General features: G+C 39.0%; 3 protein-coding genes across 3 annotated transcripts in view; 2 read left to right on the top strand and 1 right to left on the bottom strand.

The window, feature by feature from the left end:
* Positions 1 to 18,120, top strand: part of LOC134815899 (cilia- and flagella-associated protein 53-like) — an 889,273-nt gene that overhangs the window by 681,097 nt on the left and 190,056 nt on the right. The window lies entirely within an intron of this gene.
* LOC134815894 (kielin/chordin-like protein) overlaps positions 1 to 18,120 on the top strand; it is a 35,373-nt gene that overhangs the window by 987 nt on the left and 16,266 nt on the right. Inside the window, exons 2-6 of the mRNA XM_063824495.1 lie at positions 84 to 204; positions 779 to 850; positions 7,807 to 7,942; positions 9,543 to 9,609; positions 10,646 to 10,732. Coding sequence (XP_063680565.1) covers positions 84 to 204; positions 779 to 850; positions 7,807 to 7,942; positions 9,543 to 9,609; positions 10,646 to 10,732 — 483 coding nt within the window. The remainder of the gene's footprint in view (positions 1 to 83; positions 205 to 778; positions 851 to 7,806; positions 7,943 to 9,542; positions 9,610 to 10,645; positions 10,733 to 18,120) is intronic.
* Positions 15,540 to 17,152, bottom strand: LOC134815828 (melatonin receptor type 1A-like). Its single transcript, XM_063824414.1, has 2 exons — positions 16,414 to 17,152; positions 15,540 to 15,909 (listed from the first exon to the last, which is right to left on the bottom strand). Exons 1-2 carry the CDS (start codon positions 17,109 to 17,111, stop codon positions 15,540 to 15,542), a joined length of 1,068 nt encoding a protein of 355 aa, XP_063680484.1. The 5' UTR covers positions 17,112 to 17,152.

Genomic DNA, 18,120 nt, shown 5'->3' with positions numbered 1-18,120 from the left:
TTACTGCCCCCCCCCCCCCCCCCCCGGCCCATTACTACTGCACATGCACTAACTTGTGAGTTTTAATGTTTTCTCCGCTTCAGCCTCGGCGGTCTGGCTGAAGGACTGCGGTTCTACAACAATGTAGGCTCTATCACGACTGATGATATCACTGCTATGGATTGCTACAAGGGAAACATTGACTTCCGGTGTAAATATGTCGAGGTAAGTTCCAGACTTTCCTGTTACTATGGTAACTATGGTAGTGTAACTATGGCAACTATTAGTGTAACTATGGTAACTAGTAGTGTAACTGTGGTAGCTAGTAGAAACATTGACTTCCGGAGTAAATATGTTGAGGTAAGTTCCAGACTGGATTAACACTAACAGCATAAGCTGTGTGTGGGGTTGCAGAGTGTTCTAATTAATGTAGTCTCTGGTTGTTATTGAGGTGTAAATTTTACCGAGAACACTCCACCCGGCACCACTGCATATTAACAATATTATACCTTCTACACTAGCTATACTAGCTAAATCGAGACAGGTATTTTGGGGTTGAGTTTATCTTTCACAGCAATTCTGTTATTATGACATCTGGTGTGGAAATGTTTCACACTTTGTCGAAGACGAGAGCCGATGATTTGTTGTATTTTGTGCATGCTGAGCAACGGTGACTTGTGTGTTCAAACTTACCCTACATTTTGCTAAAGTGCGACTTATAGTAATTGCGTGTGAATTATGATCCTATTTATATTTTGTAATAGTTTGTTAATCTTTACAATATATATATAACTTTCAGGCTTGTGGATTATATCTTCAAAGTTTAGCGAGGATTTGTAACCGAAAGAATGAACGGAAAGTGGCCCTTAAGGTGAGCTATTGAGTATACACACAGTGTAGTTTACTGTGTTTAATAACACTTGATGATAACACTTAATTTGCAGGCAACATAAAATAGAATTGCTGTTTTGCAGGCGACAAAGTAACCAGGTTACCCAGGTTCTAACCATGATCTGTAAGGGTGAAATTGGTTAAGGTGGTGGCAGTGTGAATCTAATTAAGTAATTACTTTATCTAATTAAGTAATTACTTGTACTGATCGTGTAAGACACCCAACTACAACATCCCTATATATAACAACTTAATCTTATCTTAGTATCGCACATACCTCACATTTTCTATTCAAAAGGCCCATATCAATCTGTCTACTAGCACAGTGGCCTGAAATCGTGAATTGTAATCGTTCGTAGGGAAAAACTTCGATCCAGTTTAGTACATTGTGAGCACGCCTTACAATTCACATAATGATTTGAAAATGTGAAATTTATCAATTAGCAGGGAATAAAGTGTTATATGGTCAGCACGCTCAGTGTGATTAGGTTCATGCCACTTAGAGATTCAAATGTACCTTTATTTTTTAGTGTTCCCGTAACCCGACCCAAAAGCGCGGTTTCATTTGCTCCTTTATAATATTTACCATTTGAAAACTCATCCGTACAGGGGCTATTTGTAGCTGCCCGGGGTTGTTGTAAATGTGGATTAAATCACGCCCTAAAATACTGGTTATGTAATGTGTAGGACTAAATGACCTCTCATAGTCAAATACCTAGTGCTCAATCTGTTGTACAGTCCAGTAAATAAAAACTGTGGACCTCGCTAGATTGCAGACAGCAGCATTTACAGAGTAATATTACAAATTATAGCCTGTCTGGCTAGTACTTAAGAAATTTCACAATTCAGTCCTCCTTTTCTGAAAATGTATGATCAAGAAGTTAGAGTCGTGTGCATACCTTAGGTCATGATTCAATTTAGTTTGTGTCTACCTTTGAACAGTAATTTTTATAATACGTCATTATCAAGGATGTTCATGTACACTCTGAACCTAACTTATTTCTCAATATTTCTCAATATTTCTCAATATTTCTCAATATTTCTCAATATTTCTCAATATTTCTTAATATTTCTCAATATTTCTCAATATTTCTCAATATTTCTCAATATTTCTCAATATTTCTTAATATTTCTCAATATTTCTCAATATTTCTCAATATTTCTCAATATTTCTCAATATTTCTTAATATTTCTCAATATTTCTCAATATTTCTCAATATTTCTTAATATTTCTCAATATTTCTCAATATTTCTCAATATTTCTCAATATTTCTCAATATTTCTTAATATTTCTCAATATTTCTCAATATTTCTCAATATTTCTCAATATTTCTCAATATTTCTCAATATTTCTCAATATTTCTATACAATCTAGAACTAATGTGCTCCCTGCAGACAATACATCCTTCCCAAGTTGATGGACTACTTTATTGTTGCCTCGTCATTTGCTCAGATAGCATCTCTGCTTTACTATCCGTGTAGACTTTACTAAGGTATCCATTCCTACACCCCTGCTGCACATATCACCTGTGCTCTCTAATTGAGATTGCTAACAATGTCTATCTAATAAACATTACAGAGCACTATCTAATAAACATTACAGAGCACTATCTAATAAACATTACAGAGCACTATCTAATAAACATTACAGAGCACTATCTAATAAACATTACAGAGCACTATCTAATAAACATTACAGAGCACTATCTAATAAACATTACAGAGCACTATCTAATAAACATTACAGAGCACTATCTAATAAACATTACAGAGCACTATCTAATAAACATTACAGAGCACTATCTAATAAACATTACAGAGCACTATCTAATAAACATTACAGAGCACTATCTAATAAACATTACAGAGCACTATCTAATAAACATTACAGAGCACTATCTAATAAACATTACAGAGCACGCTTAATTCAGGACAGTGATAACCTCCACAAATGTTATACACGATGGTCAATTGTCCCAGTAAATTATATAGTCAGCCCTTTCAATTCGACAGACAGCCTTATAAAATAGCATTTATTTTAATCCTCACAACCACCCCTCCCTCCTCCTACTCCCCCTCCACCCTCCCTCCTCCTACTCCCCCTCCACCCTCCCTCCTCCTACTCCCCCTCCACCCTCCCTCCTTCTACTCCCCCTCCACCCCTCCCTCCTCCTACTCCCCCTCCACCCTCCCTCCTCCTACTCCCCCTCCACCCCTCCCTCCTCCTACTCCCCCTCCACCCTCCCTCCTACTCCCCCTCCACCCCTCCCTCCTCCTACTCCCCCTCCACCCTCCCTCCTCCTACTCCCCCTCCACCCCTCCCTCCTACTCCCCCTCCACCCCTCCCTCCTCCTACTCCCCCTCCACCCTCCCTCCTCCTACTCCCCCTCCACCCCTCCCTCCTCCTACTCCCCCTCCACCCCTCCCTCCTCCTACTCCCCCTCCACCCCTCCCTCCTCCTACTCCCCCTCCACCCTCCCTCCTCCTACTCCCCCTCCACCCCTCCCTCCTCCTAATATACACCAGCCAGCTCCTAACTCACACGTGTCCCTGATTGTAGGCTCCACTGTTTCGCATCAACAACAACATATAACAAGGGGGGGGGGGTTACAAGTCACACCTAATGTATTTATCATCCGTGATCTCAATGTGGGTTCCATATAATTAGTCATAACTAACTAGTACGCAGAACGCTGAAATCAGTGCATAATCGTCATAACTTCGTAAGGCCTCTAACATTTCCTTTTTTAATCTAATACAAAAGATGTTTATCAGCACATTCCCAGTGCCGCATCTGTTTTTGGCGGTATAGTCACGGATAAAAGACTGGTTTACAGGCCTCTTCTATGATAATACAGGGGGGGGGGGTAGGTAGTCCACAGCTCGTCCTATTTTACACGTCTCCGGCTGGGGCTTGTGTTTGATTTCCGAGGTAGGTAGGGGAGTTGGGGAGTAGGAGGAGGAGGGGGGAGGAGGAGGAGGGGGGAGGAGGGGGAGTTGGAGGAGGAGGGGGGAGGAGTGGGGTAGGAGGAGGTAGGGGAGTAGGAGGAGGAGGGGGAGTAGGAGGAGGAGGGGGTGAGGAGGGGGAGGAGGGGGGAGGGGAGTTGGGGAGTAGGAGGAGGGGGGAGTTGGGGAGTAGGGGGGAGGAATTGGGGAGGAGGGGGGATTTGGGGAGTAGGAGGGGTAGGAGGGGGAGTTGGGGAGTAGGGGAGTAGGGGAGTAGGAGGAGGAGGGCGGAGTAGGAGGAGGAGGGGGGAGTAGGGGAGTAGGAGGAGGGGGGAGTAGGAGGAGGAGGGGAGTAGTAGGGTAGTAGGGTAGTTTTGGAGTATTTGTAAAATTAAGAAGTAATTCTTAGACATGCTAAGAGTTGTTAGTAATACGTGGCAGTCTTGAAGTTTGCGTGGGATCTAAAGATAGTATTTACTATAGTAGATACTATCTCGCGACAAGTAGATACTATCTCGTGTGTTACCGTGCTGCGCTTCGGCTGGCTCTCAAAATTCTCGACCAGACGAAAACACCCGCCACGTTGCAAACCACATACTTTTTATATAATTACAGCGATTAAAATTCCTGCTTTTAAATGTTTGCACTCGAAATTCTTAAAGTAATCTGGCAGTTCTCCCCACCTGCATTGTTATTGCGGATATCTTACAAGTACAAGTGCTGTTGAAGTGTGAAGGAAGCCTATGTAGAGTTTTATATAGACTTTATCTGTAAGTGCTGCAGTCTGGAGGGCAATATGTTAGATCACTCCACAAATATGCTCATTATAGGATCTTATCTTGTGTGTATAAGGTGTGCTAATAGCACTGCTATATCCTAGACAATTAGATATAACAGTGCTACAGCAAGTAGTAGTAGTAGTGCTACAATTAGACGCAACGTCTCTTCTCCGTATTTCAGTAGTTCTCAGACTTCTCCACAACTACTGGCCTCGTTACATGGGGGGGGGGGCATTTCACAACCATAGATATGGGGGGGGGGGCATTTCACAACTATAGATATAAGGGGGGGGGGCATTTCACAACTATAGATATAAGGGGGGGCATTTCACAACCATAGATATGGGGGGGGGGCATTTCACAACCATAGATATGGGGGGGGGGCATTTCACAACCATAGATATGGGGGGGGCATTTCACAATCATAGATATGGGGGGGGGCATTTCACAATCATAGATATAAGGGGGGCATTTCACAACCATAGATATGGGGGGGGGGCATTTCACAACCATAGATATAAGGGGGGCATTTCACAACCATAGATATAAGGGGGGCATTTCACAACCATAGATATGGGGGGGGGGGCATTTCACAACCATAGATATGGGGGGGGGGGGCATTTCACAACCATAGATATGGGGGGGGCATTTCACAACCATAGATATGGGGGGGCATTTCACAACCATAGATATGGGGGGGGCATTTCACAACCATAGATATGGGGGGGGGGCATTTCACAACCATAGATATGTGGAGGGGGGGCATTTCACAACCATAGATATGGGGGGGGCATTTCACAACCATAGATATGGGGGGGGGGCATTTCACAACCATAGATATGGGGGGCATTTCACAACCATAGATATGGGGGGGTTTGGCATTTCACAACCATAGATATGAGGGGCATTTCACAACCATATGCATAGATATGGGGGGGGTTTGGCATTTCACAACCATAGATATGGGGGGGGCATTTCACAACCATAGATATGGGGGGCATTTCACAACCATATATATGGGGGGGGGGGCATTTCACAACCATAGATATGGGGGGCATTTCACAACCAAAGATAAGGGGGGGGGCATTTCACAACCATAGATATAGGGGGGGGGGCATTTCACAACCATAGATATGGGGGGGGCATTTCACAACCATAGATATGGGGGGGCATTGCACAACCATAGATATAAGGGGGGGGGCATTTCACAACCATAGATATGGGGGGGGCATTTCACAACCATAGATATGGGGGGGCATTTCACAACCATAGATATAAGGGGGGCATTCACAACCATAGATATGGGGGGGGGGGGCATTTCACAACCATAGATATGGGGGGGGGGCATTTCACAACCATAGATATGGGGGGGGCATTTCACAACCATAGATATGGGGGGGGGGCATTTCACAACCATAGATATGGGGGGGGGCATTTCACAACCATAGATATGGGGGGGGGGGCATTTCACAACCATAGATATTAGGCACACACGGTTATAAGGCTGCAGATTGGTAGTAGAGTGACTAGCAAGCTTACAAACTACATATCGTCCCCAGTAACATATAGAATATTCACTAACAGTAACATAAATAAATATTTATGGAATCTCTATATGGTCGATTCTTCTGTTATAATATTAGTATTGGCATTTATTAGTATTGGCATTTATTAGTATTGGAATTTATAAATACAGCAATCCACAGACCGTATATTCTCTTATATTAGTATATGGCACCATGACAGGTGATCAATAACTCCATGTTCTATGTTTTGTGTTTACACAGGTGTTGAGCAGACGACTGTGATATGTTTCTAGCATGTTATACTATTAGTGCACTATATATAACAGAGTATAAACAATTCAATGTTGATTGGGTGTGGCCCTTCGGGGACGGAATCCTCGAATAAGTAATTAGAGTATACCACTTGCAAAGTTACAGGTCTCAACTATAAAACATGGCCATGTTATGAGACTCCACTTGCAAAGTTACAGGTCTCAACTATAAAACATGGCCATGTTATGAGACTCCACGGATAAGTGGACTACATCTAGCGCTATATGAAGTCTTAATGACTTGGCTTATTAATATACATACATACATGAAGAGGTCTCCTCCTAGTCGTTGAAGACTGCGGATTCATCGAGGGTGTTTATCTCATCAATGAGAAAAAATTATTGCTAAAAGATAATCTGTTAATTGGATAACAATTTTTGATCGAATTGCATTTTCTGAAACTTTGAAAATTAAGAAATATTTCTTTCCCTGGCATGGGATGTTGCACAGAAATCTTTAGTAACTCCACGTTACTGTTAGGGTAAGTTTTGAAGTTACAGACTGACAGTTGTAACTTGTGGAACTGGAACCCATTCTAGTATATTTCTGGTATACGTTATAGTGTTGAGAACGGTTTATATTAGTATAATAGTTTAGTGTCCTCACTCTCGGAGAACAACGTGAGTTTTAATAGGATCTCATGATTTGGTGGTTTGTAAACTTTACTCCTTTGTAAACTTTACTCCTTTCAAGCCAGCCTGGTTCCTGGAGGCTGATATTAATTAATTTAAGAGGGTTTAAATGTGTAGCAGCGTTTAAATAAGGATCTGATCTAATATAAAGAGTTATTATTAATTAATTACTGTCACATAGCCTAACTTTTAACAAGTCTTGTTAAAAGAATCTTTTGTCGGACACGAATTAGAATTTGGGAAGAATCTGATTATAATTTCATGGTTTGTTAACCATTCAATTTGAAATGTCATAGTATATATTGGTATATAAGTGATGATTGCACACATTGTCGACATTCTTTAAGATGAATATTTGGAAACGCTCTGTAAATAATATAAGGGGAGGCTGTGACGACAGTGCTGCCTGCTATTAACCTTAGGTCATGATATTAGGTTGGGTTTAGATCACTCTCAAAGGATAGAATGTTTAACCCATGATGACGCAATCTCATCATATAAATCAAGATATAAACAGACACAATAGGAAATATGAACAAAAGATGAGTCGTAAATTGCTCAAAATCAAACATGGTCACTCGACTAACTTATACAGCTGCACCTGAGACAAGAGAAATAATTCCTTTGCAACAGGCTCTGTTATCAATATGGTGCAGTTTCGAAAATTCCCTTTTCCTGTTTGAACATAAATATTAAATACGTTCAACCAAACTTTCATTTTCCTAACAATGAATATTGCAGGTAGCAGCAGAAGCAGCCCAGTTCGACGATTACCGTAGTCAAGTGGTTGCTACTAGCAACCCTTACTTCGTCACGGAGTTAAGGAATATTACAGTGCAAGAAGGTGACACAATCACTTTACGCTGCGTCGCTTCAGGTAAGATATCTTTACAGTATGCTATCTTTATTCTATTATATCTTACTAGTGTAACCCGTGCCTTCGGCCGGGACTTCACTATCGCAGTGAAGCATGAACGAAAACGGCCGCATTACTGTCAATTTAATTCTGAGCGTATCCAAAAAAGTGAGACACTTTAGTACCACTCCGCATAACTTACCGGTTTCTTGATTAAGCCACTCGGAAATTATAGGAAATTGTAGGAAGTTGTTGTCAACATATTGTGCGGGATATCAGCTTCATAGGAAGTTGCTGTCAACATATTGTGCGGGATATCAGCTTTGTAGGAAATTGCTGTCAACACATTGTGCGGGATATCAGCTTTATAGGAAGTTGTTGTCAACATATTGTGCGGGATATCAGCTTTGTAGGAAGTTGCTGTCAACACATTGTGCGGGATATCAGCTTTATAGAAAGTTGATGTCAACACAGGTGCGGTTGAAATGAATGTTCAGTTTGCACATCCTAATTGGGTTGAACTCTGTGTTATTCGTCTTTAGGTTGGTGAGGTGGGTGCCTGTTGAAATGTTAGCTCTAAGTTTGGCAAATTCCCCCATCTGGCGACTATATAATGGTGGTTACAAATCACACGACATTTGATACCTACTCTCCAGTTCACGGAGAACACAGAGAGACAGTTCTAGACTAGGAGGCTGTTGTCCGGCCAACTCAGTTTTGTACGGTCTACTTTCAAATTTGATTACCGGTATGATGAATAACTTTGAAATTTGTAATAAGTTGTCAACTGGATATAAGTTCTTGGTCAGGACATTGTTTTGGAGTATTGGGGTGTATTGGCTGCTAAATAAGTTGCGGGAGATAAATGTCGTCGCCTTTCAGTCAGCTGCCATCACCATATCGCCTCACATTTCTTGAAACAAAAAAGTGACTAGAACAATTTTTTGAAACTGTAGCCATCCAAAATAATAAGAAGCGTGGATCTCAGAATATTAGGAAACTTCTACAGATAATTTAAATCCGAAATAAACTAGATTTTAACATATTTGAAATAGATATTTTTTAGAATAAATTACAATATCTGCAGGTTGCAGAAATAATCCTACAATATATAGATGTGGATTCTGTTGGAGAGGTTGTGCACGTGACAGTGATTTGATTGGTCGATAGTGGATGCTGAACCGCTGATTGGTTAATCGCTGTCACGTGTCAACAAATATGCCCCACCTCCCAGAATCCACATCTATATTCTATACCCTCAATTTTCTGCACCAACAAATATCAATCACAACCAAAGTTATGAATAGTCATAGCGTGAGCGTAAATGTAAGCTAGGTATGACGTATCATAAACCATGGCAACGCGCGTTGCTAACCAGTGCTTGCTCGCGCACGTGCAATATCTTGCGGTTGCTAAGCGACGACGTAGTTAACTTTAAATAAAATAACGCCATTATTCTAACGTTTATTTTTTATCACTTCTGACGTTAATTATACAAAATCTAAGAAAGTCTTTTTTGGGCGGGAGAGTTTTTGAGATATATTATGTATATTATTATTATATTGAAGTAGTGGATTAGAAATTCACATGATGCACACACTAACTTTAACCTTTGTCCCAGGTAACCCAATTCCCAGAGTGGCTATATCAACCAAACAAATGTACCGGAAATTGAGATATTCTAACAGGTACTGAAACCCTCTTGTAAATAGTCTCACCCCAAATGAGTTGTAAAAGTATATCTGATAACTACAACTAGATATGCGCTCTAAGAACAAACTTTTAAAATGTGTTCCTGCCATTAGGAAGGCACCCAGGAGCTCAATATGAGGTGCTAAATTACTGCGATATTCACATTAAGGCTGACGTGGTGTGACGTCATACCACGTGGTGTGACGTCACACCACGTGGTGTAAAGTGCTCAGACCAGAGACTTGAGATTTTTTAAATTTTTGGAAAAAATTAAAAATCTCTGATATTTTTGGTAAAGTTTCCTAACTTTTGTTTGGAAGATAATACAGACTTCTGGATAAGTGTAAAATAGCTGAAACCAACATATTCGTGTAGAACTTATAAAGCAGCATATGGCATATGCCCTAAAAGTAAATGACTTACTTTTCGAATTATTGGCGAAAAACTAATTTTTGGCTTGGCTATTTGCAAAAATATGGGTTTGTTATAAACTGAGCTAAAAAGGTCTCAAAGACTTTCAAATAGGTGACAAAATTTTCCGCAATGGCCGCAATATGCAAGGTTTGAAACAATATGTCCTCAAATGATTATATTCCGATTTGTGGTCCAAAAAGTTGAGGCGAAAATTAAAACATCTTTTATACGCGATGGTCTGAGAATTTTCAAACAATCTATTTGCCATAATGTGAATATTGATTATTGCAGTCATTATGCAAAATATTGCAATAATTTGTCACCCCTATTGAGTCCCTCAGTGCCTTTTAATGGCAGAAACACATTTTTAAAGAGTGTTCTTAGAGCGCATGGAGAACATAATATGCGCTAGCTAGTTGTGCTCATCAGATCTTTTTTTACAACTAATTGCTGGGACTATGAACATTCCTGCACACAAATGTTTGTGACAAATCATTTTCCAGAAAATGTTCACAATGCCCACACCAATCTGCAGCTAATCTGTAAATGAAACTAATAAAACTCTATTTTGTGTGTGATGTCCCTTACGAACTGTGAGACTAATAATATTTATTTTAGATACCGAAATGTAGATACCGGGTACAGGGACGTCCACTCCGAGTTCACTATATTCGATATAACCCTGGAGAACGAGGGCTGGTACAGGTAAACTTCTTCTTAATCACGTAATAATTTAATTAGCATGCCTGCATGTGGATTAGATCATTAGATATTTCTAATATTTTAAACGTTATTAGAATGTGCGAATAATATTTGGTCGTGCACTGTAAACCTTTGCGATCTGTGAAGCGCTAAAATAGTGGTATGACAAAAATTCTCGCCAATAATGGCCATTCCAAGCCTGCTACAAAATAACTGCAAAATATAGGCAAACTTTCAATTTTGTTAAAAGATATTAATTAGGCCTAGCCCAAATCGATCTTGCGCATGTCACGGTTACTACTGGAATAGAAATTCTGACATTACTTGATGATATTCTTGCTTTGTACGTGATGTCACGTGGTATGTCACGTGGTATGTCACGTGTTATGTAAGATGACTTGCTAACTGACAGCTTGTATCAGATCAGCGGATAAAATACTTTCAAATTAAAAACACTGTTACACTGATACAGATCAGAAAGAAGTTTGATAGTTATTATATATATATACTAATCATATAGTTATATATATATATATATAATTCCTTCTGCCTCATCCACTGACACTATATCAGAATGCTAATAATAGACTAAATGTGTGCAAACTCTCCATGATACGTTTTCTTAAAGCTACGTCAACTTAGTTTGCTGGATGTCCCAGATGGCAGGCTCCTTATAAAGACTGTGTCCCAGATGGCAGGCTCCTTATAAAGACTGTGTCCCAGATGGCAGGCTCCTTTTAAAGACTGTGTCACAGATGGCAGGATCCTTATAAAGACTGTGTCACAGATGGCAGGCTCTTTATAAAGACTGTGTCCCAGATGGCAGGATCCTTATAAAGACTGTGTCACAGATGGCAGGCTCTTTATAAAGACTGTGTCACAGATGGCAGGATCCTTATAAAGACTGTGTCACAGATGGCAGGATCCTTATAAAGACTGTGTCCCAGATGGCAGGCTCCTTATAAAGGCTGTGTCTTAGATGGCAGGCTCCTTATAAAGACTGTGTCACAGATGGCAGGCTCCTTTTAAAGACTGTGTCACAGATGGCAGGATCCTTATAAAGACTGTGTCACAGATGGCAGGCTCTTTATAAAGACTGTGTCCCAGATGGCAGGATCCTTATAAAGACTGTGTCACAGATGGCAGGCTCTTTATAAAGACTGTGTCACAGATGGCAGGATCCTTATAAAGACTGTGTCACAGATGGCAGGCTCTTTATAAAGACTGTGTCCCAGATGGCAGGATCTTTATAAAGACTGTGTCCCAGATGGCAGGCTCCTTATAAAGACTGTGTCCCAGATGGCAGGATCCTTATAAAGACTGTGTCACAGATGGCAGGATCCTTATAAAGACTGTGTCCCAGATGGCAGGCTCCTTATAAAGACTGTGTCCCAGATGGCAGGCTCCTTAAAAAGACTGTGTCCCAGATGGCAGGCTCCTTATAAAGACTGTGTTCAAGATGGCAGGCTCCTTATAAAGACTGTGTCACAGATGGCAGGATCCTTATAAAGACTGTGTCACAGATGGCAGGATCCTTATAAAGACTGTGTCCCAGATGGCAGGATCCTTATAAAGACTGTGTCACAGATGGCAGGCTCTTTATAAAGACTGTGTCCCAGATGGCAGGCTCCTTATAAAGGCTGTGTCTTAGATGGCAGGCTCCTTGTTAAGTTGTATCCTGACTTTTGGATACTAATGAGAATTGAGAGTTTGTGTGCAAATTGCAGACCTGCAATTTGTAATCAATCATATTACGTTCAGAGTATTGAGTGTAGGTCGCGTATCAAATATCTTCTCCACCCAATTACCAACTTCAGAGTATTTTCAGTGATTTGATTTTAATGTTTTAAATCGATTTGCCCAGAAAAACAAACTTATTGTTATGATGAAAATTGAAATGTAAGACATTGCAGACGACAAGACGTGCACTTATGTATAATGATTTACAGAACACATCAATTACGCTCAAATAAAAAACTCCCGTGACTTCAATATTTTAAAGACCGCTACTTCATCGAGTAAAAATTGAATTAAAATCTATATCTTCTCGGTTCAAATATTCTGATAAGATTTTGCCATTTAAATCCGCGCATCCCCGTAATAGTACAGGGAAATCCGTCTGAAAAAATCGATTTGCCGACACACAAAGCTTACAAAGGATTTTTGACGTTTTTGAGTCCTAATAGGTGTCCTTTATGGCTGACCAACTTTTCCAAACTTTTCCACGTGTCTTAAGGCCACTTTTTGCCACTTTACCACTTTTTACCACCTTTTTTGTTTGTCAAATATCTTTAGTTGTGAACATCGTAGAAAGTTGCAGATTAAACGAGGGTGTTTATATTATCAAGAAGAAAAACTTTTGTTCAGACAATTTTTTCCTCAGATAATCAATTAATTGGATAATTATCAATTAACTAATTAGCAAAAATTTAAAATTTTTTTATTGGCTCAAAATGATTGGAATAGCTTAAAACACGGAGAAAAGTAGTTTTTAGAAAAACTTCGAAAATTTTTCACTTACATTTTTTTTTCAAGACTTATAAAAAAATTTCGAATTTTCGAAATTTTTTTCGCCAAAAGTTATCAAATTGCATGAAACGTGGAGAAAAATGCTTTTTAAAAAACTTCGTGAATTTTTGTTTTCAAGAATACTAAAATCACTTATAGTTGTAGTTGGAGTTCAGTAAATCTCGGCAGATTTTAGTAATCAGGAATTATTAAATCGAAATAGATAAAAGGACTGAAACTGAAAAACGTTAACCACAGGATATTAGAGTTTATAATTAATTACAGTATATCCTTATCGATTTTTACAGAAACTGCACCAAAGGCACATTTAAGATCGAGCCGATAGCCTGCTGTACTACGATAATATGTAATAAATAAAACATCTCTGAGTCTGTACCGTCAATCGTGCTAATCTGAACCAGCCTACCTGGATTACCATCTACCTCTTCTTTTCATCAATAATTAGACCGAGTTGTGCAAGAAATATGATTTATTATTATTATAGCTCATAATAATTACATCACCCACCAAATGCAATATGAGTCATATCGCATTTGATGGGTCTGTAAATAATATCGAGCTGTTTTCAATCACACTATCACAATAAAACACAGTATGTGTACATCATATGCCCCTTAATGCGGTATATGAAATGCTCTTTATCGGGGTGTTTCTATAAATCTATAGACTATACCGTGCACTTCTCGTTTCTCCCGCGAAAGGCCGGCATAGAGAGGTTTTACTGTATCACGAAAACTTCTACTTGTCCTCATGGCTCATTGACAGCTCGAAGAAGGCAAGAAAACATCAGAAAGCCTAAAATGTCAACTCGCACATTTTAATCCTCTTCGATCCGTCCCATATTGATCCCGAGCTGATCATCATGGCCCCCAAATATCCTGCGGCAAGAACCTGTCTTTTTACTTCACAACATCCGGATTGCAAACCAACATAATCATTACCGTTTCTTTACTACCCCACTGCTCTTGCCCATGTCGGACGCTTGTATCTAGATTCTAGATTTTACCTCTGCCCGTATATTACTCTTTTTGAATTTAGCCAACCCTGACATATGGGGGTGATTTGAGGTATGAGGTATCTCGCATAGCGAATGAAGTGGTACGCAGAACAATAGAAAACAAGTCACAATAGATGTTGGAAGGTGTATTTACACTTGTTTCCTACTTCCTAGCTCTTCCTTGGTATCCATGGTCTCTTATTGCCTTCTTCGAGCTGTAAATGAGCCATGAGGCCAAGTAGACGTTTTCGTGATAAACTATACCGGGTCTATCGAGGTATAAAGCGTTTCATATACCGCATTAAGGGCCATCTAATACAAAGGTATTGTGTCGTATATTACTATTGTGATTGAATACAGCTCGACAAGTACTTACATCACCCACTAAATGCAATATGAGCTATGATTAATCACATTTCTTGCACAACTCGGTCTAATTATTGATGAAAAGAAGAGGTAGATGGTAATCCAGGTAGGCTGGTTCAGATTAGCACGATTGACGGTACAGACTCAGAGATGTTTTATTTATTACATATTATCGTAGTACAGCAGGCTATCGGCTCGATCTTAAATGTGCCTTTGGTGCAGTTTCTGTAAAAATCGATAAGGATATACTGTAATTAATTATAAACTCTAATATCCTGTGGTTAACGTTTTTCAGTTTCAGTCCTTTTATCTATTTCGATTTAATAATTCCTGATTACTAAAATCTGCCGAGATTTACTGAACTCCAACTACAACTATAAGTGATTTTAGTATTCTTGAAAACAAAAATTCGCGAAGTTTTTTAAAAAGCATTTTTCTCCACGTTTCATGCAATTTGATAACTTTTGGCGAAAAAAATTTCGAAAATTCGAAATTTTTTTATAAGTCTTGAAAAAAAAATGTAAGTGAAAAATTTTCGAAGTTTTTCTAAAAACTACTTTTCTCCGTGTTTTAAGCTATTCCAATCATTTTGAGCCAATAAAAAAATTTTAAATTTTTGCTAATTAGTTAATTGATAATTATCCAATTAATTGATTATCTGAGGAAAAAATTGTCTGAACAAAAGTTTTTCTTCTTGATAATATAAACACCCTCGTTTAATCTGCAACTTTCTACGATGTTCACAACTAAAGATATTTGACAAACAAAAAAGGTGGTAAAAAGTGGTAAAGTGGCAAAAAGTGGCCTTAAGACACGTGGAAAAGTTTGGAAAAGTTGGTCAGCCATAAAGGACACCTATTAGGACTCAAAAACGTCAAAAATCCTTTGTAAGCTTTGTGTGTCGGCAAATCGATTTTTTCAGACGGATTTCCCTGTACTATAATTGGGTGCAGTATTTCTGTGCAAGTTGGGAGATGAATCAGAAAATGCCGATATCCTCTGCACTACATTCAGATCCCTATTCGGACTAAAACTCCGGTTTAAGTAATGAGTCGGCTTCTTTCGTCGCCTGAAAAGTTTCCTCACCAAAAAGTCGCGGAACCTCCTATTTGTGACGGTGTAAATGACAGGGTTGAGCATTACATTGAGACCCAGCATCTCAATCTGTACCACGTATATCCATGCGGGGACCTCGTCCATCACCGCCGTCAGAATTACTTTTATCACAAAGGGCAACCAAGATATGACGAAGGTCCAGCAGATAATGGTTATAGTCACCACTGCTACCCTGCAAAATAGAAATTGTCAAACTAAAGAATACCCAAAAAGAATACTCTTAAAGAATACTCTTAAAGAATACTCTTAAAGAATACTCTAAAATAATACTCTAAAATAATACTCTAAAATAATAATCTAAAAGAATACTATTAAAGAATACTCAAAAAGAATACTCATAAAGAATAATCTAAAAGAATACTCTTAAAGAATACTCTTAAAGAATACTCTAAAATAATACTCTAAAATAATACTCTAAAATAATAATCTAAAAGAATACTATTAAAGAATACTCAAAAAGAATACTCATAAAGAATAATCTAAAAGAATACTCTAAAAGAATACTCGTAAAGAATAATCTTAAAGAATACTCTAAAAGAATACTCTAAAATAATACTCTAAAAGAATACTCTAAAATAATAATCTAAAATAATACTCAAAAAGAATACTCTAAAAGATCGTCTTATTTATAATAATAAAAGTGAAAGTGCCGGAAGTTACCTAATAATGAACCCACCTGGAAGGCGACTGTCCCATACGTTTGTTGTGAGCAATAGAGACGTAGAGAAGGTAGATATTACAAATGACCACCACCAACAGAGGTAACCCTACGAGCAGGACACTGCCAGCAGCTGCGACCCCCCTCATAGCAGGGTCAGTATACACAGAGGACACGCAGGACAGGTTGTGAGGGTCGTAGTAAGAGAACATGTCTAGTATTATCCACACTAGGGGGGGCACCAGAGCTACCAGCCACAACACCAGGATCAGGACCATTACAAGAGTGGGGTTAACATCTGCGTTGAAGGGGTTCCTCACCGCCCAGGTGCGGTGAAGGGAGATAGCCGTCAGTATGAGGATCTCTGCTATGCTGGGGGTAGAGGTGAAGAAGGCGTTTACAAAACACAGACTGTTGCCTAGCACCCAGCTTCCTCTGACTAGAGTCACTGTTATGGGCACGTAGAACACTATCGCTATTAGGATGTCTGCTACAGCCAGAGCTTCCAGAAATATGAGGGAAACTTTGTCTATCTTGATGGCATTATATATTTTACTTCCATAGATCACGATACAGTTACCCAGCACCGCTATAAGAACAATGAGTATGTTTAGTCCGGCCAGGGAGATAAACACTCCGTCTGAGTACGGAAAGTAATCATCAAGGGAGCTGATGGTTGTTATGTTCGTTCTGTCATATTCTGCTCCGGCAGCCATCAGGGATTTCGGTTGAGGTTATCAAGGATTAGACTACTTCTACTACTAAGGATTTGAATTAGGGCAAGATATATTTATATATGTACACAATAATTGTACATGGCCTACACAATATAACAGTAGCAGTACTTCCTTGCTATCAAGATAATTGTACTATTATCATTACGAGTAATAGTATCTAAGGTAAACATCATAACTGCAACTGTGATTACTACATTATAATAGAAAATATGAAACTACATGATATACAATATACATGATGCTAAATTGTTATAATTGATTGTACAGATTAACATCATTTGATCATTACTTTTGTGGGGTCGTTCGTTATTTAAAGTTGTTAAATATATACTGTAGTCAGTCGGCGAATATAAAAGTGGCAAGTCAATACACAGAACAGAACAACTTGATATATTTTTACAAAGGAAAACGTTAGCCTTGAAGTATAATTTAAAGATTAATACAAATCTAAAAAATAAGTAATTATATTGCGAAGACAAAAGATAGATTCACCGGAGAACAGGACCAACATTTAATAAACATTCAATAACACTAAGTAAAAAGAGGGCAGTAATAGCGATCGCAAAAATGTAGAAATGTTGCACCGGAATTTATTACAAACATATCTTATAATTTATGGTACGTACACAGAGAAACTAATACTACCATAGACACGCAGCATGTAGAGTGTAGACGGGGGGGGGGCATATTGTACCAGGCGCATTCCATGCAAACAGGAGCATATTTAATCGAATACCTGTGTTTAACTTGATGTTGCACTATGAAGAAGAAGTTGCGTGGATAAGGTCACGATTAACCAATCAGGAGGCTTTATTCTAGTCACGTGATACAAACTAACCAATCAGAGAGCTGTATTCTGGTCACGTGATACAAACTAACCAATCAGAGAGCTGTATTCTGGTCATGTTACCTAAACCTAAACACATTGCGTGGATTAGGTCACGATTGCATACGAAGAAATGAATTCAGTTTCTGCACAGCTTAAAAA

This window comes from Bolinopsis microptera, chromosome 5 (assembly GCF_026151205.1).
Source record: "Bolinopsis microptera isolate Bmic1 chromosome 5, MBARI_Bmic_1.0, whole genome shotgun sequence".
NCBI classification, from domain to species: domain Eukaryota; kingdom Metazoa; phylum Ctenophora; class Tentaculata; order Lobata; family Bolinopsidae; genus Bolinopsis; species Bolinopsis microptera.
This window is presented reverse-complemented; position numbering and strand designations above follow the sequence as displayed.

What these genes read in the sequence shown, in the direction of transcription:
- LOC134815828 (XM_063824414.1), bottom strand. Translation starts at nt 17,111, where the DNA reads ATGGCTGCCGGAGCAGAATATGACAGAACGAACATAACAACCATCAGC. An exon ending in ATGGGACAGTCGCCTTCCAG is followed by an intron (nt 15,910 to 16,413) that starts GTGGGTTCATTA and finishes TCTATTTTGCAG; the next exon opens with GGTAGCAGTGGTGACTATAA.